This window comes from Oryzias latipes, chromosome 13 (assembly GCF_002234675.1).
Source record: "Oryzias latipes chromosome 13, ASM223467v1".
Taxonomy (NCBI): Eukaryota; Metazoa; Chordata; class Actinopteri; order Beloniformes; family Adrianichthyidae; genus Oryzias; species Oryzias latipes.
In genome coordinates this window covers 3,450,471-3,474,503 of record NC_019871.2, presented here as the reverse complement: position 1 = coordinate 3,474,503, position 24,033 = coordinate 3,450,471, and the positions used below count along the sequence as shown (strand labels likewise).

The 24,033-nt window shown below is 39.3% G+C and overlaps 1 protein-coding gene across 1 annotated transcript in view; it reads right to left on the bottom strand.

Moving 5' to 3' along the window:
* Positions 1–5,322: 5,322 nt before the first annotated feature.
* Positions 5,323–24,033, bottom strand: part of galnt17 (polypeptide N-acetylgalactosaminyltransferase 17) — a 40,883-nt gene continuing 22,172 nt past the window's right edge. Inside the window, exons 4-11 of the mRNA XM_023961680.1 lie at positions 15,102–15,276; positions 13,197–13,394; positions 12,934–13,051; positions 11,136–11,321; positions 10,894–11,031; positions 8,955–9,050; positions 6,481–6,642; positions 5,323–6,388 (exon numbers count right to left, since the gene is read on the bottom strand). Of these exons, the coding sequence (XP_023817448.1) occupies positions 6,254–6,388; positions 6,481–6,642; positions 8,955–9,050; positions 10,894–11,031; positions 11,136–11,321; positions 12,934–13,051; positions 13,197–13,394; positions 15,102–15,276 (1,208 nt within the window). The 3' untranslated portion in view covers positions 5,323–6,253. The remainder of the gene's footprint in view (positions 6,389–6,480; positions 6,643–8,954; positions 9,051–10,893; positions 11,032–11,135; positions 11,322–12,933; positions 13,052–13,196; positions 13,395–15,101; positions 15,277–24,033) is intronic.

The window sequence follows — 24,033 nt, the reverse complement described above, 5'->3', positions numbered from 1 at the left end:
GTGTCTTCTGTCTTTTTTTCATTGTTTTTGGATGAAATCCTCAGCAAACCTTTATACTGTTTGGGTTTTGCACAGAAAGTTATCCTTGTGTGGCTTTACAATGACGCTGCTTTGAGGAGACCTTCTGTTTTTGTGGATTTCTAAATCATTTTTGCATAACCTTTGCACATTTTTTTTTCTCTTCTTCTCTATTTTGCACATTTCTTTTGCACATCTCTTTACCTGCACTGTTTTGTAAATAGTTTTTGAAATTATACCACATTTTCCTTGTTCTCGTTTTTTATTTTTATTTTATATTATTCTTGGTCTTTTTTTCCCCTGTCAGTTGTTATGGTAACAAAGAAATATCCCACATGTTGGATCAATAAAGCATTTCTGATTCTGATTCTGATTCTGATGAATACATTTGCAGGTTTGCATGGGTTTGCCGGTTTCATTTTCAACCACAGTGTGGCGCTGCAGTTCACAGAAATGATGGCTTTCGCTGTCAACATTGTTGTAAATAACAACTTTATTTAAACAAAGGTTGTGTTTGACCATCAAAAACTTAAGAAAAGAAGTTAGTTCAGGATCAAATGAGGTCAAAGGTTAAAATAACTTTATTTATGAAAAAAAATTGTCTCCAGAATCAATGGGATCATTCCAAAGTTCTCTTAACCCTTGTGCTATCTTAGATGACCCCACCCTTCCATTGACGTGTTATTCCTACCATGACAAAGGTGGATAAAGGTGGAAAGATTACATGTAATCCATGGACACCAGTGAAGATTACAAATCATTGAAGAAGAAAGGTTCAGAGCACTGTCTAGTGGGTCTAGATGACCCAACTCCCAATGTTAAAGTGCCTAGGATAGAACAAAGGTTACAACGAAATCACAAAATTACATGTAATCTTTCCACCTTTATCCACCTTTGTCATGGTAGGGAGAACACGTCAATGGAAGGGTGGGGTCATCTAAGATAGCACAAGGGTTAAAAAAGGTTTTTAGGATTCTAGACATGTTTTTATTTTAGTGCTGATGTTTTCTGTCTGTTTTCTGTCTTAACAGAGGACATGATGTCTTAACAGAGGACATGAAGTTGGCTAATGTTAGGGTAGAAGATGTCCATGATAGAGTGAGGTGGAAAAGGATGATTCGCTGTGGCGACCCCTGATGGGAAAAGCCGAAAGAGAAAGAAGTTTTCTGTCTGTTTTCTGTCACTCGTTTTCTTTCTCTCTCCAACGTCTTCTTGTCATTTACCAGGCAATTCACAACAAGAAAGTTGTTCTTAATCTTTCCTGTCTGGATAGACACATTCTATATAAATATTACATTAAATTTGTGCATTTGAAGTGTTGATTTTTACAAACTAACGTTAACTTAAATACGGTTGAAGTAAGACTTTCAACATTTGAAGAAAAAACACAACAATTTCCTTTCCTCTTTTTTTCTTAATGTAATATAGTTTATTTTTCCACAACCCTTACTGACCTCAACGACTCCAACAGCAGCAGAAACTGTTTCCGGTTTCCCTGTTGACCCTCATTTCTACTTTCAAAGTAAAAGTTTTCTGTGGTTTGACGGCAGTGATGCCTCAGACGCCACATTCCTGTCTGTACGGATGTTTTCTTGTGTCCATGTTCTCTGTTTGCTTCAGTGTGAATTAATGTGTTTTCACCAGGTGGATAAACAACACCAAGTCCAGCTCTGAAAGGGATTTGGCTCAGAGATGTTTGTGAACCATCTGCTGCTTCTTCAGCTCGTCTGCTGGAGGAAATTTGAGTTTGCTGCAACATTCGAACAATCAACTGTATCTGGGACTCTTCTGAGCTTTTATTCTTTGCATTTATCTCTTTCACACATCTCCTGATGGTTGTTATTTCAGAGATGCAGAGGCTTCATCTGCTGAACCAACAGGACGTCCAGCAGCTCCGTCTACAAAAAAAGGATTTTTTTATCCATAAAGTTTTGATTTGTCGTTGGAAAATGATGAGAATCATGGGAGTGAAAGATGATGCCCTTCATTTTCCACATCAGTGAATGTCCGGCCATCACATGAGCCGACAAGGCGCACAGCTGACACCAGATGACCTGCAGTCAGGACCATATGGCACCAAAGATGACACGATGCGCTCGGTCGGCGCGGGTTTGATTCCATCAGGAGCTCAGGCCGCTTTCATTTTGGGCTCCCCGCTCTTCAGTCCAACAGTTTGAGAGCTGATTCTTATGCTCAAGTCAACCTAGACAATTTATGTGTGCTTAGTTCTTAGTTTTACGTTTAACGCAGATACCTTTCTGACGGAGGGCTGAGAGCAGGGCTCTGTGATCAGCATCCAGAGTGGAGTTAGTATGCAGGCGCCATCCTCACGCCTCTCCAGAGCTCGCTCAGAAAAAGCGCTCTGTGCTCCCAGCAGATTCCTGCTGTTTCACTTCCACTAAAGCAACTCTTCAACTTCAGCTGGATTCCAGTCATGGATGCTTATCAAAAAGTGTGGTCTCTTTTATCCTGCTTCTCTCAAGTCCCGCTGCCTCACATGTTGGTGTAAAATATTTAGGTGTTTTGCTGTTTTAGACGCTGTGTAATCGGAGGTTATGTAAAGTATTTAAAACCACGTTGGTGCACGACCTTCAGGGCTTCCCTGAAGACATTTCTAGATTTAACTTCTACTTTTCATGTTATTTTTAATTATACACATCAGCGGTAAAGTAAATTCATTTGGGACTTTGTTGGTATCAAAAAGGGGGTATTATCTTTTCATGGATTGTAATCAATTTAAATTAATAATCTTTGCACATTAAGACAAAATTCAGTTGAATCTGACCTTGTGAAGAAAAAAGGACAGTTACATTGACAGACACTTGTTTTTGGTCCACACTAGGCTTTTGATGCTTAAAAGTTCATCTAACCTCTGGTCTGGACCAGCACTAGCACAATCTGGTCTGCTTGAGACTGAGGGTTTTGGTTTCCCTGCAATTGGACTCTGGTGCAACTGAACTCTGGTGCGGTTCACTACAATGCGAATGCACCAGATTTTGGTTTCCCTGCAGGTTTTTGGTTTCCCTGCAGAGTTTTGGCTCCTGCAGAGCCCTGTGTTTTTACTTGATCTCAACAAATGGCGTATACTCGTATAGCGCTCTTCTACCTTCCTCTAAGGCCCAAAGAATTTTACAGTCACACACACATTCACACACTGATGGCAGCTCTGCTGCAGAACACTGGCGCAAACCTTCCACCTGAGGCAAGGTGGGGTTCAGTGTCTTGTGTCACTTCATTGTCACGTCGACATATGGGCGGGCAAGGCGGGAATCGAACCTGCAATCTATTCTCTTTACTCCTCTCCACTATTCTTGATAATTTATTGGTTATTTAGTTCTCCGTGCCTCTGGTTGGTGCGGTGCGATTCATTTTTTGTCTCTCTCTCCCCACTGGGGGAGCGGGAGTGATGTGGGAGTGATTCCAGATTCCAGTTGGTTCATCTGTGCTCCTGTCCTCGGCCGCGGACCTCGCCTCTGGCTCGTCTCGCACCCCCAGCCGTCCCCCAATTCCATCTGGATGAAGCTCATCTGCTGGACTATTTAAACATGTAGTTGTAAAGTTAGAAAAGCTAATTCTCTCTAAGAGTTCTGGTACATCGCCTGTCCATCCTGGGAGAGGATCCCTCCATCATGTGGACATCTATGAGGTTTCTCCTTCCCTTCCCCATTTTTTTAGGAGTGTAGTTTAATTTAACAATTACCTATTGAATTTTATGTTAATTTCATGTTCTTATACGGTTACCGGTATGAAGCCCATTGAGACAACTATGTTGTAATATTGGGCTATATATATATGAAAAAAAAAAGTGAACTCTGGTGCATTTCACTGCAGTGTGAAGTCATTACTGTCATTACTGTATTTTCACTGCGCCAACAGTCCCACCCACAACTCAATAACGATTATTTGAATGATCTACTGCCAATGTGCAGAAAATTGTTAAAAAATCTTTTAGGCTTTTTGATTTTGGCAAAAAAACTGCATAATTATAGTTAATAGACTACTTAGGAACATTTTACATTAGAAAAAATATATATTTGGAGTGGGACTTTAAAAGGAGTGGAATTTTTTTGTTTCTTTAGAAATTCATCAGCTTACCGTCCATCCGTATCATTACTTTTTACATAATATCATTTCAATATCATACATGACTGCTTAATTTATTGACAACACCTCTTAGTAGGAAAAAAAGAGCATCAGTCAAATCACAAACTTAGTCCAAACAGCTTGTGTGCTATTCAGAAACTCAATCCACTTTGGACAAGACATTTTTTTGCAGTAAAAATAAATAAATTAATAAGAATAATGAGCTTGTTTCACCTTTTTTTTTTTTGCTTTTTATCCAATAGTTTGACTAACTTATCCTCAAATTGATTAAAAACTTTTTTTTCCCTCCTTTTGTAAGACATTTCAGCTCTTCTTCTTCTTTCATATTTGTAAACCTACCGTGATATTTTTCCAGGTTACCATCTGACGCCTTTATGGTTGTTTTTTTTTTTTTTTTTTTAATGTAGTTACCCGTCTAAATTTTGTTTAAATTCCATTGCGTTTCTTTAAGATTTGATGATTTGCGAAATTGCTCTTATTTCGAAGGCCGACTTCCGCTTCCGGGCGTTTCGCGCCGAAAGGAAAACGAGGTAAGAGAAGAACGGTGCTCTGGTGAAACGTCTGTTATTTGATTTAAGATAACTTGTACCTGTGTGAATACAGTGATGTAAGTAGACGTCTGTGTGTTCATTTGAAACACGTTTTGTGTGTGAAATATGTGTTTTAAGAGCGCTACAATGCTCAGCAGAAAATGCTAATATTTGAAAGATGGCGGTTAGCCAAACTTTATAACATTTCCTTAGAACAGAATTTTTTTAAAGTCTTATAATAGCACAGAGCCTTTTGGACCCTTATCTTATATAAATTGATACATAAAATTAATATATAAAATGATTAAAATTATCATTTTAAGATAAAACAATAGTTTTTCACAATTTTGAGTTTCAATAATAATAATAATAATAATGAACTTTATTTGTATAGCACCTTTCAAGATAAAAATCTCAAAGTGCTTCAAAGTAAAACAAAGAATATGAAAAGAATTATAAAAAGGCAATTTAAAAAGATATGTTTATAGCTGCTGTTTAAAAGAAAACAGAGTCTGCAGAATATTAGCCTTTTTTGTTGGTAGATGACTTAACAATGTGCCTAAACGTTACAAACAAAATATAACGTCATTTTAGAAATTACAAATAAAATAATAATAATGATTAAAAATGATGAATATATTTAAGCTTTACTTAAAAAAGGCCAAACCCAAACCAGGAAAGTAGTTGTTTATTGGAAGACAATTCTTAGGAGCAAAATCCATCCAGAAACATTGAATGAATATATGACATCATACACAGATTTCCTTTTTTTTTTTTAAATACATTTCCATCTTAGGAAGCCTGCAAGTAATCCAGAAAGTGGTCCATCCCTGACAGGATCCCCGTTTTCCTTAAGCAGATCCGAGCCCTGAAAAGTGCATCTCATTGGTTTTGGTGTCTGCAGGATGTATGGCACACAGCAGATGATGGAATAAATGAACTAACCCTTATGCCCATACAGAACTCATGCTACACAACGTTTTCAGGACAGCCTTTTTTTTTTAGAAACAAAATAGAATCATAACTTTATCAAGCTTTTATTTTGGGAGGAAAAAAATGTATATTTTTCTGTTGTTTTTTTTTTAAATAGCTAAGCAGATGATTTTAAAGACATCCATCCAAAAGAAAATAAAGCAAATTTATGCTCAGGCATCATTGCATTTTTTAAAACCATCAATATTTACAAAGACTAAAGATTAAAAAAAAAAAGTGAATTTCAATTTTAAATGATCATAAGCTTATCGATAGCGTAGAGTCATTCTTGTCTTACTTATAACACCTATTCATGGACTCTGATAAATTAAACTTTCTCCGTTAACACCTTAAAGGACAAAATGCAGATTCAAATATTGCACAGCATTCATGAAGGCATAAACCGTTTCCATCCAAAACTAAACATGGCATAGTTCCTGTTGACGTGATGCATTTCCTGAAAAAACACAACGGAGGAGGGACACGCCAATCATGACAACATCACACTGAAGAGCTGTAAAACTTTGAGAGAGTTCTTCGCGTTCTCAGTAGAAAGGTTTTGTTACCGTCCATCCCCTGTGAGAAGAGGAGGGGTCTGTGCTTCATTGTTTGTGGCTGAAAAGAAGCCGTTAATGCTTCATGGCGTTCTTGATGGTCCATCTCTGGCCGGTGCACGGCTGCAGGACCAGCAGGTGGCCGAAGTACACGTTGGCAGGCACAACCTCCAGGCAACGCCCGGTGGCTCGGTTCTTGATCCAGTCGTTCTGTCAACCAGCATTAACAAAGAATGGACTTTAATGCGATCAATCAGAGCTTGTTGCTATGGAGACAAACAGCTTTTTGGCGTCGGTCTCACCTGAGAGAACTGCCATGTCTTCTGCTTCACATTGGTCACTTTGTCACAGTGGAGGAGCTGTGGGAAGCTGCTGACCTGATCGTCCACCACGCACCGAGTGTCCTCGCCGGTGCTTCCCAGCGGGCCCAGGAACAGCTGGCTGTCCTTGGTGTAGCGTCCCAGCTGTTGGGAAGTAGAAGGAATCGTTTGAGCACTTTGTCACAAAGCTGGATGTAAATCTGTCTGCTCAATTCAGCCTGATGCTTAAAATATGGCTGATGTTATTCACACGTATTTACGTGCGATCAGCACAAAAAGTGATGGAAATTCGTGTTGGCCATATGTTATAACGTGCAGCCAAGATGCGCATTGCTGCATTGCCAGCGCGTGTTTTAAGTGTGTCCAAGGTTGTATTATCTTTTGCGTCCAACAACAGATAATGGGACTTAGTTATCTGTCACAGATCTACAGTACAAACCCAAAGTTTGGACACACCTTCCCATTCATTTGAATGAGAAGGTGTGTCCAAACGTTTGGTCTGTACTGTCGGTGTGTGAAATGTGTTCTCCGCATTTGACCCTTCCCCTGGAGGAGCAGTGAGCTGCAGAAACAGCCGCGCTCAGGAACCATTTGGTGGTTTAACCCTGGCCACAACCATAATCCTAACCTTAACCCTTCCTATAGGTCCCTGTGGCCAAGAGAGAAGTTCGGGTTGGACGCACGGACTTCAAATATAATGCGCAAATACACTTTCTAAAAATAATTTTTCTAAGCATAACAACAACTTCTGTTCTTTTCTTAATACATCAATGTTTTCTATGAAGAATCTCATTCATCCAGGTTGATTCCATCATATATTACTCCATATATTTGAATTGACAAAGCCTCTTGGATAAAGAGGTGAAACGTCTTCTAACTTTAAAAGCTAAGTCCAGATGACAGCCTCTAAAACTTCCACTAGGATATCAATGATGCAGTACTTTTTGTTTTTTTAATGTATGTCTTCATGAACACAAACCTCTTAGCCAATGAAATGAAGATAGTCTTTTCCTGAATGGACACATTTATATCACCTTTCATGCAAATACTTTGGTTGAAGAAACACTAAAAAAAATATATATATATATACTTTTGCAGAGAAAGAAAAATCTAAACACATTTTATTTATTTATTTACCGTTTAGTTATCCAGGCAAGACAGATTAAAAAATATATTTTTATTTTTAAGTGTGGCCTGGCAAAAGCAAATAATATTACAAGATTTAAAGTCTTAAATTTAAAACTTTAAATCTTGTAAATTTACAACTTTTTCTTGTAAATTTACGAGTTTTAAAGTGATAAGTCCACAAGATTAAAGTGGAAGTGAGCATACAGAGCAGCAGCAGCAAGTGAACGCCTCGCAGCAGCAGAGCAGACCAACATCTAAACTCAACTAAACAGGTGAGCTGAATGTTTATTGACAACGTTCCAAATGTTTGGAGGCTCCTTTGTATGATTTATGTTTTATTCATTGTTTGGTGTCTTGTAGGATCTCTGCAGCCTGATGATGAAGACATCTGTATCCCTGCAGATGTCCACTTCAATCCTTTCTTCCTCCACCAAAGACAAGATCTCTTTCTGTGTGACGTGTCCGTCTGATGAGGCCCAGTTTTCAGCATTTTCAACGTTCTTATGCCAATATAATAGACTATTTTCATTCCTCTATGTTGTTTGTGTGCATGACAGGTTCATGATTTAAGGTGACAAATGGACTTCTGGGTGTGTGAATGAAAAAGAAAATAAAGCAGCTACATCTACGCCCAAACGTGTCTCTGAGCTCCTTATTTTACATATGAAACTCCGCTTTACCGACACCGAGCGCCGGAAAGCCGGCTCCACTGACAATAATCTGGTTTTGAGTCGCCAAAAGGTTCAGAACTTCTTTGTTTTTGAAAACTATCCGGAAATAAAGCGTCACAAAAGACTCCACATCTTTCACCTCTGAGCACGGCTCCAACAAACAACTTTGGTGTTTTTTCTCGTTCAATCTTTTCTCTTTTTTTCTCATAAATGCATAAATATATATTTTTTTAATTTAACAGTTATGATTTTTTTCTAGTAAATTTAGGACTTTAATTTCTTCATTTAAAATACATTTTTTGTTTGTAAACTGGCCCCTAAAACTCTGTCGTAGAAAAGGCTGTTGACGATTGCATGACAATGTTTGTAAAAAGTCTGTTTTAACCCACTAAAAGGTTTTTTGCTTAGGTCTTTTATTAAATCATTTAATTCAGATATTTGTTGAATTAAAATCAGATTTTTCTTTTCTTTGGAAACTCTAAACTCAAATCAATCCAGGGCTCCATGATTGACCGATTACATAAACATGATCCGAAATGTTGTTGAGTTCACATCTTAAGTTTAGTTTGAAATCGTTTTACAGGAATAACGTTTTTGGATCAAACTTGTCCTGTTTTTCTAGTGACAGAGACACTGTTTCAGAAACCGTTGTCTCACCTGAGGACCCCAGCCATGGCAGGGATGGAGGATGGCTGTGTGGTTCTCCTTCATGCCCTGATCCATGCACAGATGGCTTACTTTAGAGTTACGGATCTGCAAAAAAAAACACATCATTCTAAAACTGGATCTGTCCATATACTGCACTAAGAAAACTCTGTTTCTTCTCATTTATTTGTCACAATTAGATGTTATCCAGTTTTTTCTTTTTTGAACACAAGAAACATCTCGCAAAGGTTTTCCTAATTTGTGCTTCTGTGGATTTACATTATTTTTAACCTTTACTTAACCAAAATAAAGACCTATTGAAGTCAGGTCTCTTAAAGGTTAATCTGGGCAAGAGGTCATGTAACCCTTGTGCTATCCTAGGCACTTTAACATTGGGAGTGGGGTCATCTAGACCCACTAGACCAGGGGTCGGGAACCTTTTTTGCCGAGAGAGCCATAAACGCCACATATTTTTAAATGTAATTTTGAAAGAGCCATACAATAATGTAGTGTCCCTTTCCCACACTGAGGCACGGAGACTTAACCTCTTTTAAGGTTCTTTATTCTGGTTACTGCAGACCACAACAAACGCCGTACAATTAATTCAGCAACTAATAAGTCTCTCCCGCCGAGACGAGAGCGCTTCTCCCAACTTTATATTCACCTGCTCCCGCTCCAGCCCTCCCATTTCCCTTATTTGGCCCATAGCTGAACCCCATTGGTCCAAATTACCTAACAACAGGCTGAGCGACAGAACTGAGGGCCAATCAGATCTCTGCTTGGTGCGTGCCAGAACTCAGGCGACCCAACAGCCAAGTTAAACTCTGTCCGCGACAATATGTTTAAAAGTAAATATACAAATGAATGTGTGCATTTGATGTAATTTCAACATTTTTAAAGTACAATAAGTCTGTGGATTCTTTTTAATATTGTTATTCTGTTGCTAATAAATGATGAGTATTTCTCGTGGTAGTTTTGCTGATTGTCTAGTCTGGTTGATACGTGGTGAGTTTCTGCTTCATGCAGGCGTTGAGACTTTAAACGTGATCATAGGTCTGAAAGTTCTGTAGATGATGATGTGAGAAAGACTGCTCACATGCAGACCTGGAGCCAAACACACACTCACACGCCACAGTGAGTGACAGGCAGCGGGTTTTACGTTTTTACAATCCCTGCGCGATTCACCTGCTGCCGGTCCCCACAACCCCTCACCCCCACCCTCTGCTTTCTTCCTCACACATCCCGTCTCCGCAACTGCGCGCTCTTTCTCAGAGACGGGAGCGCGCAGTTTTAGCCACGGCAATTCACAGGTTTTCAGCTGGCACAAACTCTGTGAAATAATAGATAATAGTAAACTGAAAATGCTGGCGCAGATTTCTCTCTCTAAGCACCGCTACTACTGCGCGCCTCTGGCATCGCATCGCACCGAGGACTGGTCTAATGAAAAAAAAAAGTATAATTAAAGATTTGTCTGCGAGCCACATGTGACCATCAAAAGAGCCATATATGGCTCGCGAGCCATAGGTTCCCGACCCCTGCACTAGACAGTGCTCTGAACCTTTTATCTTCAATGATTTGTGATCTTCACTGGTGTCTATGGATTACATGAAATCTTTCCACCTTTGTCATGGTAGGGAGAACACGTCAATGTAAGGGTGGGATCATCTAAGATAGCACAAGGGTTAAGTACATCCTGAAATGTTCATGTGGTGTTTTTCTCTGCATTTCTCGACCGAATTTCCCCGGAAAATGAAGCCATTAGCCATCACAATTCTCTTTGTGATGGAATATACGCAGGTTTCCAATAGACATCTGTCTCTAATAAACGCCTGGCTGTCTGCCAAATTATTTTAATAAACGCGGATATGCAGTATTTGATTCTTCAAAGCTGCTAGGTGGAACCTGCAGGCTTGCATTGTCCATTAACGGACTTTCTTCTTGCGTGACTCACCTCACCGTAGAACAGCGTGTTGTTGTACCTCCTCATCTCCGGGTAAACATTGTCCAGGTACCACTGGAAGCTCTTGCACTGCAGGTTCTTCCTCAGGACAACTCTTTGAGAAATATCTCCATAATCAATGCCGTGATTCTGCGAGATGACAACGGTAAACAGAATGAAACTACATGTCGCGCTGTCTCCTGTAACAGCTGCAGTGGATTTGCGAAATGAGACCGGAACAGCCAATTCCGCACCTCCATGGGAATATTCCAGGCAAGGTAAACGTTGGACTTGTACTCATCCATCCACACCTCGGCAACACGGAGAGCGTTCCGCCGCATGTGGAAGGCAATGTTACTGTGGTAGGGCTTCTTCATTCGAGCGATGTGAGCCACTCTGGAGCAGGGCAGCACCTCCATACTGCCCCCACACAGCCACACCTGACAGAAAGGCCTGCTTTTACTCAACAGTGACATTCCTTAGAGGTCATTTGAAAATCAAAAATAACTGGTGAGGAATCGGTGCTACGTCATCTGACTTGTCTTAAAGCAACTGAATACAACTGGAGAGTGGACATGGAATGAACTGCTCTTTTCAGTCTTGTTATGCCTTTCACAGATGGACAATCATATTTTTGAATGTAGACAAGCTTTGTCTGATTAGCTTTATGTAGAATTTCAGAGGGACGACTACAATCATATCTTTCGAATCACTGCTTTAATTCTTTCAACTCTTCTTTTTGCTGTGAAATTCAATTTTAAAATACTCATGTGACCACTGGTTCTTCACTCTATTGCAGCGTAAAGTTGGTTTCTGTTGGAAAACCTCTCGAGAGAGTTGTTAGGCAGTCAAATCAGGCTCTGAACATGAACTACTGTAGAACCAGTTTAGTGAAAAACTGACAACTAATATTATTTGATGTTTTTTTTACACGAACTTCCCCGTCCACATTTACTCCAATGTAAAAAGGTCCAACTGTAAACGGAAAGAAACGTTTTCATTATAGAAAATTAGTAACTTTTGTGTTCAGGTTTAATACTCACAACACCTGTACTTGGTAAAATTTTTAAAAACCTCACGGTTTGATTCCATTTCTACATGACCCTAGCTTGTGCACAAATTAAAGTGCAGTCTTTTGATTGGGAGCCAACCCTAACGGGCGTGATCAGACAATATGGTAATATCAAGAGAGCAAAAATACTGACCTAAAACCAGCCCAATTTTTCTTTTCTCCTTTTATATTTACCACCATAAATCATCTCTTCCCAAACCTGTTTTCTGCTTCTCCTTGTCAGGACAACCCTCTTTACGTCCTCTTTAATTTTGTCCATAGACTGCTTATTCTCTAGCCTTTGCCAATGACCAAGTCATTGACGTCTGAACTCATCCTTTCGTCTAAAAGGCATCCTTCCCGTTTTGTCCTTTAGAGACACTCATTCATGATCCTCTTTATCACTGTTAATGTAAATGTCAGCATCTTCATTGATGTCACCTCCAATTGTCCCTTCTATCTTTCAGTGAGTGCTACTGTCTGCGGTCCAAACTTCAGCATTGATCTTACTGCAAATCGGTAAACCAGTAAAGTCCCCCTCTAATAAAGTTGTCGCTTTTTGCTCACATGTTTTTTATTTTCAACCACTAGAGGGCCAAAAAAAATCTAGTTTTAACTGTCTGACACACATGATGCCCTCACTTTACAAAGGAGCATTCTTAGCTGCTTGGATTTGGATTTTTGCCTCATAAAGCCCAGGTTCCACTCTTTAATCAAGACCTCTGACATGATTCAGAGGCACAGCATAAACAAAGAGCTAAAAGAGGCTTAAACACATTCCTTGAGCAGGTTTTATGTCTGTGCACACAAACTCTCAAAGCTTCCTGCTGCAAGTGACCTATTTATCTCTGTTGTGCCGCACACACGGGGTCGGTCCTCCAGGACCTTTAATGGGGCCTCATTCATCAGTGGTGTCACACGACGTTGGTCACTGCTCCACTTAAACCTACAGGGGGTAAAACAGGTACGGGGAGCAGGAGGAAAATGGGTGACACACAAACCCTGATCCCCAGCTCGATGTTCTCCCCTCCATAGACGTCCATGCCAGAGTCCAGCAGACCCAAGTCTGCAAAATAGTCACGGTTGGCGACAAAGGAGCAGCCAATCATGGCAGGAGTCCTACAATGAGGAAAACATATGAAAGAATGTAACGAGCATGGGTGGTAAACATCTATCAGAGGACTGGTTGGACTTGGTTTTAATCTTTGGACATGAAGACAGGTTTTCACCTTTCGCCTCTGAATTCACTAGTATTTGCACTTGCCTAATGGGAGCAGACATGTCTCCCTCGTCCCACCACTGCTTGGGGGGATTGATGTACATGCACCAAAGCTCCCAGTTGTAGCCATGGCCCGAGTTCTCGTATCGCTCCACCTCGAATGTGTCGTGCTTGATGTTGTCGATGGAAGGCAGGACGATCCTCCTGTGGTCCTCTTTTATTCTGGCAAGAACCGGTTCTGCCCTGAGAGAGGGAAGTGCACACTTTACCCCGGTTTTGAAGATCTGATGACCTCCAATTCAATGCGATTTTATTTATAAAGCCCAAAACCACAACAACAGTCTTCTCAATGGGTTTTGTACTGGTAATTGTAAAGTAAACATAAAATCCTAAGGATCATGAATTCATAGAATTCCTGAATGAATGGAAATTTCCACATGTTAAACCAACAACATCACTGATTCTGTTTGATTTAACTGAGCCTATCTCAGGATGCTGTGTGCCTGCTTCAGGAGAACTGGACCAGCAGCATTTCAATGTACTGGTAAAACTTTTCCAGATCTGTTCTGGGGCAGATCACGAAGTTGTCTCTTATGTAGAAAGCAAAAGTTTGTGAATGTATTCAGTTTTGAATACATTTTAGGGTTAAGATAAAGTTTCTTTAAAATGTTTTCAGAACTGGAAAAAACGTTCAGGATTTTCAAACATGGGAATTTTAGGAGCAGACCAAAATCTGAAGTGGACCGAACCTCTCAAAATGACAAAGTTTACTTGATAAGGGGTAATGCCCAAAATTAATTCTGACAAAGAAGGCAAAAAAGCCCAATGAAGAAGACCGACTTGTTTTGCTAGTCCTTCCCCTGTTAGACATCACTGTAAAAGGCCCCTGACCCGCCTCACTGTGGTGCATTCACTGACACTATCTTCTAAAATTAAGTTTTGAACACTCTACTATGAAACTTATTTTTTCCAGATTAAGGTGTTAAAATACAAGTAGTCTATACTTTTGAAATAGATAAACAAGTTAAACCAGTTTAACTGTGCAAAAGATTGTTCCGACCTAAAAAAATATCCCAACTTCTCTTGACAACTTTAGAAGCTCTTCTTACTTCTTATTTCTCATTTTTATGTGGATCATAATTAGATAAAAAGAGCATACTGCCACCAACTGTAACTGTATGAAGGATGAGAAACTGTGGGATCTGGACTCAGGTTTGGATGGTTATCGATAATGAGAGCATTTGCTAGGGAGAAGTCTAACAAGGCCAACCTTTGTGCTCCACTTCGTGTCACTACAGATTACCGGGTGTGATTATTATTTTATTTTATTTTTTTAACTTGCCCCTGTACTGTAATGCTTTATGGAAAATTAAGCTTAAAAATGGTAAAGACTCAATAAGGCAAGAAGCCTCAAACACTAACAGGCGTAATTTAAACTGGTGAGCACTTTATCAGTCTGTAGTAGCAAAGCTTTTTACAGCATATTATGTAAAGAATCTACAATCAACTATTAAAAAAAACTATGTGCATTTTGAATGTTTTTGTCAGTTTCCTTCCAATGAACAGATTTACCTTTAGAGGGCTGAAAAAACATTTCATATTTAAGAAAAGGGAGCCGATCCTGAGGGCGTCCACACCATGAAGCAGCCAAATCAGTTAATAAAATTTTAAAACGTCCTTAGCATGCACTTTTATGAAATAGATTCCTGACTGAACTGCTTGCCTTAAGCCTTTTTTTGCTTTAATGCTCCGTGTTTAAAGCCCAATTCTCCAGGCTCAGCCCTCTTATCTCCTCCATCATGAGACTATCAGCTCTATCTAGTAGTTTTATAAACGATAAAGAAAAGCTGAAATTAAATGTCATCAAGTTTGGATAGCAGAACTCAGCTGTGCAACATTAGTAAGTCCATTAATGTGCTTCATCTTCAAAAAACAAACCAAGTCACTCACCATGAAGGGGTGAATTCCACATGGGCATCGAAAAATCCTGTCACCTCTGCCGTGGCCACCTTCCAGCCCTCGATTCTGGCCCGGATCAGCCCCTCTCTCTTCTGGTTCCTCACTATCTTCACCAGGCCCGGGTAGCGCTTGTTGACATACTCCTCCAGCGGTGCCTTCAGCTGCTCTGGAGACCATTGAGAAAAAAATGACACAGACCAAAACACAAAGAACAGAGATGGCTTCCTGTGCCAGACAACACATGTGAAACCACGTCTCCCTCAGCGACAGCTTAAGCCAGAAGATTGCTGGCACTGTCATGGTGAAGAACGCCATCAGGCAAGACCATGTCTGTCTACGGAGGAAGCTGATATGTGCTAAAGCTTCTTTCCCGACTGCCCTTACAGGTGGGAATAGGCTGTCTGCAGGCACAAAAAACGGGCAAACGTGCATCTCACCTGTAGCGGAGAAATTAGATGATCAGAGCTTAGTTTGTGTGGGCATCCTATGGGTGTCCTACGGGGAACCTAAACATCACGTACACCTCCTGTGTTACTAGATCTACTAGATGTGGATGGGCAAGTCCAAGCTTTACGGGCCAGTGTGTCTGCATGATTTCCAGATATTCAAGTCCCACTCATGACTGATTATCTTGTTTAGGTTAGAACATGCCAGTGCAGGGTATGATGGAAAATATGCAGCAATGCGGCCCTCGAGGCCTAGAGTTGCCCACCTCTATATTTTGATTTGATTTGATTTATTGATTTATTTCAAGCATTGTAGTCAAAGCAATAAAAAAAATTACACATATTTATCAAACTCATTACAGAAATGATGAAATGCATAGATTAAAAAGACAGAAAACAAAACAAAAATGTCACTTAAATCACATTTGCTTAATTAAATACAGTGATCATTAACTGAAGTATAAGTAGAGTTTGATATATTGCTTGAAAAGGAGTGGGAAGAAGCAAGCTTATATAATCCCACCCCTACTGAGTTCATTCATTTGATAGTTTTACAGAGTTTTAAATCCGGTTCTGATCAGATAGATTCTCTTCAAGTAACAAAATCCAGTGCCTAGAAATGATTGATGATCTTCAGAAAACATTCATTCATGATTTCAATAAACAGTAACGATACCGATATGTAATAATAATTGATTATCATTAGAACACATGATAAGATTAAACCAGAAATTATTGCTACACATTGCAGATCAAGTAAATAAAATCAATAGCTTATTGATTGTAATTTAAACATTTCAGTTATCATTATTGCACATTACAATGTAACACTCAGTGGTTGTAATTAAAAGAGCTTTGATTATTTCACCACAATCAAGTTCACACATGTATTTGGGATTATTCAAGCACCTGTTGATCCTTGAATCCTCTTATCTTCATATCCTGAAATAAGAGTTTCTTTATACATTTTCTTGAATATTTGAATATTTGAACATTGTTTGAGCTCATTACTTAAACTGTTCCAAAGTTTAGTGCCACACACCGACACACAGAAACTTTTCTTTGTGGTTCTTATCAATTTGATCTCGAAGTTCCTACATCCCCTCAGTCTGTAACCTCCTTCATTTTCTAAGAACTGTTTTTGGATGTTGGATGGTAACAATTTCCAGCTGGCTCTGTATAAAAGTTGCGCAGTGTAAAAATCAACAAGGTCATACAGTTTTAAAAGTCTTGATTGATAAAATAGATTGTTCGTATGATCAAGATATCCGGCTTTATGTACAACTCTGACGGCTCGTTTTTGAAGTAGAAAGAGATGATGTAGTGAGCTCTTGTAATTATTCCCCCAAATTTCTATACAGTAGGTGAAATATGGTAATATTAAAGAACAGTACAATAAATATCTACTGTTGTATCCTAATATATGTTTAGATTTATTTACGATTGAAATACTTTTTGAGACTTTAGTTTGTATGTGTCTGATGTGTGGCTTCCAACTTAGTTTGTCATCGATACAAACCCCTAAGAATTTGATTTCTGTAACACGTTCAATTAAGACATTATTTATTACAATTGAGGGCTCTTTATTTGTGTTGTAGTTTCCAAAAAACATCACTTTGGTTTTATTTAGGTTCAAAGACAATTTGTTGTAATCCATCCATAGTTTTATATTATTTAACTCTGTGTTCACCACCTTTATAAGTTCCCTTTGATTGTCTGTAGAATAGAATATATTTGTGTCATCAGCAAATAATATGAGTTTCATAAGCTTTGAAACATTGAATATATCATTTATGTAAATATTGAATAGCAGCGGGCCCAGAATTGATCCTTGTGGGACACCACAACTTATCTCTTTGGTTTCTGATGTATATTCATCAAGCTTGACAAATTGTTTTCTTCCCGTTCAATAGCTTTTGACCCAAGTTAGCGCTAGTCCTCTTATCCCATACACTTCCAGTTTGTCAAGTAGGATGTCATGATTGAGAGTGTCAAATGCTTTTTTTAAGGCAATGAAAACTCCAGCTGCATATTTCTTTTTGTCCAGAGCATTTGTGATTTCCTCCACAGCATCAATGATAGCCAATGAGGTAGATCTATTTTCTCTAAAACCATATTGGTTTTCATTTATAATGTTGTGTTTTTCAATAAATAAAGCTAATTTATCATTGAATATTTTTTCTAAAATTTTTGAGAATTGTGGAAGAAGAGAAACAGGTCTATAGTTTGTAAATTGGTGTTTGTCTCCACTCTTATAGATGGGAATCACTTTGGCTATTTTCATTTGGTTTGGGAATCTCCCAGTTTGTAATGATAAGTTACATATGTATGTTAGAGGCTTAGCTACACTATGAATGACTTTTTTCACCACCTTCATATCTATATCCTCACAATCTTTTGAGTTTTTACTCTTGAAATTATTCACAATTGATATCAGCTCATTTTCGTTCACATCAGAGAGAAAGATTGAGTGTGGGATCCTTTCTATGGGTGGGTTATTGTCTTTGCTAGTTTTGCATTTTGGAATTTCCGCTGACAACTCTGGACCCACGTTTACAAAGTAGTTATTGAGACCGTTTGCTGCTTCATTGATGTCATAGCTTTGACCCTTCTCATCTGTAAAGTAATCTGGATAAGTTCGCTTTTTTGTCCCATTTTTAATGATGTTATTTAATATTTCCCAAACTCGCTTTACGTTGTATTTATTTTCATTCAGTAGATTATTGAAGTACACTTTTGTACTGAAACGTGTTATTTCAGTTAGTTTATTTTTATATGACTTATATCTTTGTTCACTTTCTCTTGTCCTCTGTTTTAAGAATTTTTTATACAGGTTATTTTTATTTTTACAAGCATTTTGTAGACCGCTGGTTAACCAAGGGCATTTGGCATATTTGTTCTTGAATTTATAAATTGGACAGTTCTTATTGTAAAGTGACCTAAATATTTCTAAAAACATTTATAAGCAATATTGACAGCTTTCTCTCTGTACACAGAGTTCCAGTTTTGTCTGGATAAGTCATTATTCAGAGCATTCATGGTTTTTTCATTTCTTAGCCTTTTGTAGACTGGTTCTTTTATAATTTTCTTTGTCTTCACATTGATGTCAAATAGTGCAAAAACTGGTAAATGATCAGTTATGTCACATATCATTAGTCCACTCATATGAGTGTATTCTATATTATTTGTAAAAATATTATCAATGAGAGTAGCACTTTGAGTAGTGATTCTGCTGGGTCTTGTTATGGTTGGATATAAACTCATAGCATACATTCTGCTGATAAAGTCGTCGGTTGCTTTATGTTTGCTGGGGTTTACCAGATCGATATTGAAGTCTCCACAGATGTATAATATTTTGTTATTTAGAGAGGTAAACATCTTTTCCATCCAGTCACTGAACACTTCTAAGCTTGACCCTGGCGACCTATAAACACAGCCTATAATGACATTTTTTCCTGAATTGTTACATATTTCAATTGTAAGACATTCCAGTATTCCATCCACTGCGACAGACAATTTATCAATTACTGTAAACTTTGTATTTTTTTCCACATATATTGCGACTCCTCCACCTTTTTTGTTTACTCTGTTCACATAGTTAAGTTCATAGTTTTCCAATTCAAAGTCAGCGTCCTTGTCGCAGGTGAACCAAGTCTCAGATATGGTTATGATATCTCAAGTGTGTGCAATTCACAGTAACCTTAAGAATATTTCACAAAACACTTATGACAATCGGACGTCCCATTTTCCTTTTGTCTTTAAGATGGCTGTACGAGTGTTGAGAGAACTGCAAGACACACCTGTACTCCCTTTGAGATGCAGTCACTCCTCCTGGGTTCAGAAAACCCAAAAACCTGCAGGACCCATAAAACTCAACCCCTCGTATGGGTGCATGTGACTAAGGCTTTATACCAGTGGTGTCAAACTCGAGGCCTCAAGGGCCAGCCTTTTAGTTTTTTTCAAAAATCTTGCCTTATCTGCTGCTGCTTATTACTTGGATCAGGTGTGTTTAGCCAATGAGGAGCTTTAACGTCAGGTTGGATGAAAAACATGTTTGACACTGGCCCTCGAGGTCTGGATTCTGACACCTTTGCTTTTTACTGTTGCTGAAACTCAACCTGACCCACAAAGAAGTAACCCCAGGTCATAATACCACTACCACAAATTGGGGGCGGGGCTATTCTAACAGGAGCAACTTCTGAAAGACCCAGAGACGATTACCAGTACTGCAAACAGTGCAAATCAAACAACAGTTTTTGTTTTAAATATCAGTGGAGGATTCCCCACACGTGTTTAGTCCATAAATGCAGCACAATGGCTAATATTTTGGAGCAGAGAGTTTTTCTACAAATATGGAGTTTTTTAATCATGCTTGCTCTACTTGAGAGAGCACTGCTTTAGGTAATTCTTCAAAATAAAAGCCCTAACCATCAACATAAAGGCCTAGTATTTGTTGCGCCACAAATATATATATATATTTTTACAATAAACAACAGTGTACAGGGCTCCAGACTAACTTTTTTCACTAGGAGCACAGTGGCCCCTAACTGAAAATTTTAGGGGCACAACCAGAAAATTTAGGGGCGCATACCGTAAATCAACTTGCTAACCAAATCTACTAATTTCCACTGTATTACTAATAAATACTTTAATAATAGATGTAGAAATTACAATGTGCTGTTTCAAATTCAGTGTCACATTTTATTCTGCACTTTTGAAGATGCAACAAGAAGGTAAACTGACAAAAGCATCGCTGTCATGACAGTACAAATAAGTAAAGAAAACGGATGGAAATTTATCTTTGTGACACCAAATAGGTGCAGCCAAGATGCACAATAAGCGTGTTTGAGATCACCCAGGTGAACTCAACGCTGCGCAGATCACCTGGTGTGTGACATATATTTTTGTTTTTGCTCCAACATCAACTGTCAATCATCACAAAAATATCGCGAGAAAGGGGTGGGAGCAAGGGTCAAACTTACCCGGACACAGCTGGAAACTGAACTGACTGAAAGCTGCCCTACAGACTACAAAACAATGCATTATGGGACATGTGTCCTGATGGTTTTTGTAGTGGAGGGATTAATTAAAATAATTTAAAATACCAATTCATTAAAAAAGGCTACATACATCACAAAACATTAAAATAATCATAAAATATATAATAACACAGATCATACTAAGGGGGAGAAGAATATTAAAACTAAATTGAATGTTAAGGACAACTCCGATTTCCTGTTCTCTTTCAGTCTTGCTGCAGATTCGCTTTCATCTCACAGCCCCCCCCGGCCTGGTCTCCCCAATGATCCAGGTGAGGTGCTGGTTCATCTCAAACACGTCTATTGTTGCATTTTCCCCACGTATTTTCAGTGTGTCTAAAACTAATGTTGTTTTTGCTCGAGCGTGTTTAAAGTTCAAGCCCCGTTAGCTGTCACGCATGTAGGTGTGGGACATTTATTCTCCTCAGCTGACCCAACTCCCGCAGGAGCGGTGTGCTGCCGTAACGGCATAAACGCTTTGATGCGCCGCCGTAACCGTAACCAAAACCTAAACCTTCCTCCGGGTCTGTGCGGCCCAGAGAAAAGTTCAGCACGGACTGCATGTATTTAGAAAATTACGAGCGAATAAATACGTTCTAAAGGAAAGTAAGGAACTCCTTAATGTGGTCCGGGGAGGGGGCTGTCAGGTGTCCTGCTTTCAAGCCCGGTCATTGTCCCGCCCCCAAGAGTCATATACCCCACTGTGATTGGTTGCTATGTCAGCTCCGCGCACGACAATGAAAAAGTGTCATTCATACAAACTGGCGGGCTGCAGTAACATTAAACCTTCATATTAAGGCAGGAACCGCAAAATATCACCTTGGGGGCCGCAAATAGCCTGCGGGCCGCGAGTTTGAGACCCCTGCTGTACACTCTGGCACTGGTACACTAGCCGCAGGTCGGAAGAACGAATCAATAGTTCGCTTACCCATAGTTCAGACGCACATATCAGGTTGTGATATTTGTCTCCGTTTCCTTCCCACAGATGTTTACGCGCACTTGATTATCTCTAGGCCCCTCCCCCTACATGCATTTTAGCCACTCCCAGTGGCTTTCCCTATTCCTCTCTCACGCAGTGGCCGCCTCACAGACAGGTATCACGCGAGAGTGTACGTGCTCGCGTTTCATGAGTATGTGCGCGAGTGTGTATGTCTGCCTGCGTCCGTGTGCGTTTGCGTCTCATTGATTATTTCATTGATCATTGACGTGCCCCTTCCACGTTTAATGTATAAAAAATACGAAGGGTGGGGGAGGCAAATTTACTGGTCGCGCATGTGCGACTGGATGTAAAATTCAGTCGCACACTCTCAAATTTTGGTCGCAAAATGCGACCAATTGCTCGCAGTCTGGAGCCCTGGTGTAACATTGATCTATGGTGAAGATAAAAATAATAACCCATAGTTCTATGTTAATTTTTGAACAATCAGCTCCAATAAGAATGTGCAGCCCAGCAATATTTTACAGTTAGAAAATCTGGCTCTTAATGTCATTTCATTACCATAATCGCGTTTCTTTGTGGCCGATCACGCCATTACCTCCAGAGATAAATGTCAGCTGGTTTGAATTTCCCTCCCATTATGTATGTTTATTGTTCACATCATGGCATCGTGGAAATGTACCATCTGTGAACTTTGAAGTAAATTCAGGCGTAGAAGAACATTTTATGACATCCACTCTGGGGAAAAAAATAATCCTTTATAGACAAACGTAGTCATCGTCTCCATTCAGTCCTCTGTCAGCAGAGTGGTTCCTTCAGTGACTGTTGAGTCAGAGACTGATTTCTTTACTGCAACATCAGACATTTGACGTCTCGCTTGGGAGGATTTTTTGTGGCGATTTCCTATTATTCAGTCAAATTTCTCCTTTATATCTAGCAATTATCGTCAAATGGACTTGCTTGTTGAGAAGGAAGCAACTGTACTTTAAAGATTTAAGGTCAGAGAGGAAATAAACAAATATTTTAAGAAAAGTTTTAAACAAATCTTTATGTTGTTTTTTTTTTTTTAAATAAAAGAAGTTTACAGCAAGAGCTCTGGAACAGAGAACTTCTTTTGTTCCCTACTGTGCTTTTTGAAGCTCCAGCAGACTTTAAACAACACCAGAGGGAATCTGTAGCTTCCTGAGCTCCACCTTTGATCTCAATCAAGTCATCAGATCAGCATTTTCCCGGCGGAGCCAAACACTCACCCTTTCTTCCTCTTTATCACAAACACACACTCATTCTCTGAAACCAAAACATGTTTCTCTTTCTTCGTGTCTCCTGTCTTATCTGCTCTCTTTGTGGAGTGCTCTCTTGACGGCGGGCTCATTTCCCATGCCGGGTTTTCCTGCTCTCGCACACTGAGGATGCGGAAGAAGATGGGTGACTCATGCAGAGAGAGTGTTATGTCTTTGCCTGCTTCGCCCTCTGTGCCGTGATATTGTCTTCTGCTGCGTGATGGATCACTGTCTGAGGAGCTGCTAAAGACTCTGCTGGTGGTAGTTGGACTTAAACTCTATTTTCTCTCTGGTACCTTACAAATCTAGTCATTAACCCTTGTGCTATCCTATGACCCCCCCCTTACATTGAGGTGTTCTCCCTACCATGACAAAGGTGGATAAAGGTGGAAAGATTTCATGTAATCCATGGACACCAGTGAAGATCACAAATCATTGAAGAAAAAAGGTTGAGCGCACTGTCTAGTGGGTCTAGATGACCCAACTCCCAATGTCAAAGTGCCTAGGAAAGCACAAGGGTTAAATCCTGATACACACAATTGGACCACATCCTCCCATCAACTCTGGGAAACTAAAGCATTGATTAAATCATCTACTGGAAGCTGGTCTCTTTCTGGCTTCAAGGATCTCTTAAGATCTTCTGACTTCAGTCCACAAACCAACACTGCAAACCTTCTGCTTGTTGCTGCACTTCTCTACCCCACAATGCATTTCTCACAGACTTTTTCTTTTGCACTTGATTTGGACATTTTTCAGCAGATAAAGCCGTCAGTGGCTTGCAGCTTTTCAAACCTCACTGGTCTGAAGACATTCAGGAGATTCTAGCTTTTAAACTCGTGATCTTTGAAATATTAAGCTGGTCCATTCTCTTTGAAAATGTTCAGAAAAGGCTTCAAAGCGGCAAAAACTTTGTTTTTCTCTCACAGCAAAGAACTCCTGAAAACTTTCATTTCAGATGGAAATATCATTCAGGCTTAATAGTTTAGCAGACATCTGGGTCTTTGACCTGTACTCTGTATTGATCATTTGTACTCTAAATACCTCAGGTAATTTATTTACAATCAAGTATTTGAATTTTAAACATTTTTTAGTCATTATAAACCTTCTCAAGACATTATTTTGCAGATGTTATTTGGTTTAGGGTTAGGTTATTGGTCCTTTTTTTCCCATTTTTGAAAACATCAAACAATTTTATACTTTACAAATTCATCCTGTAAACTA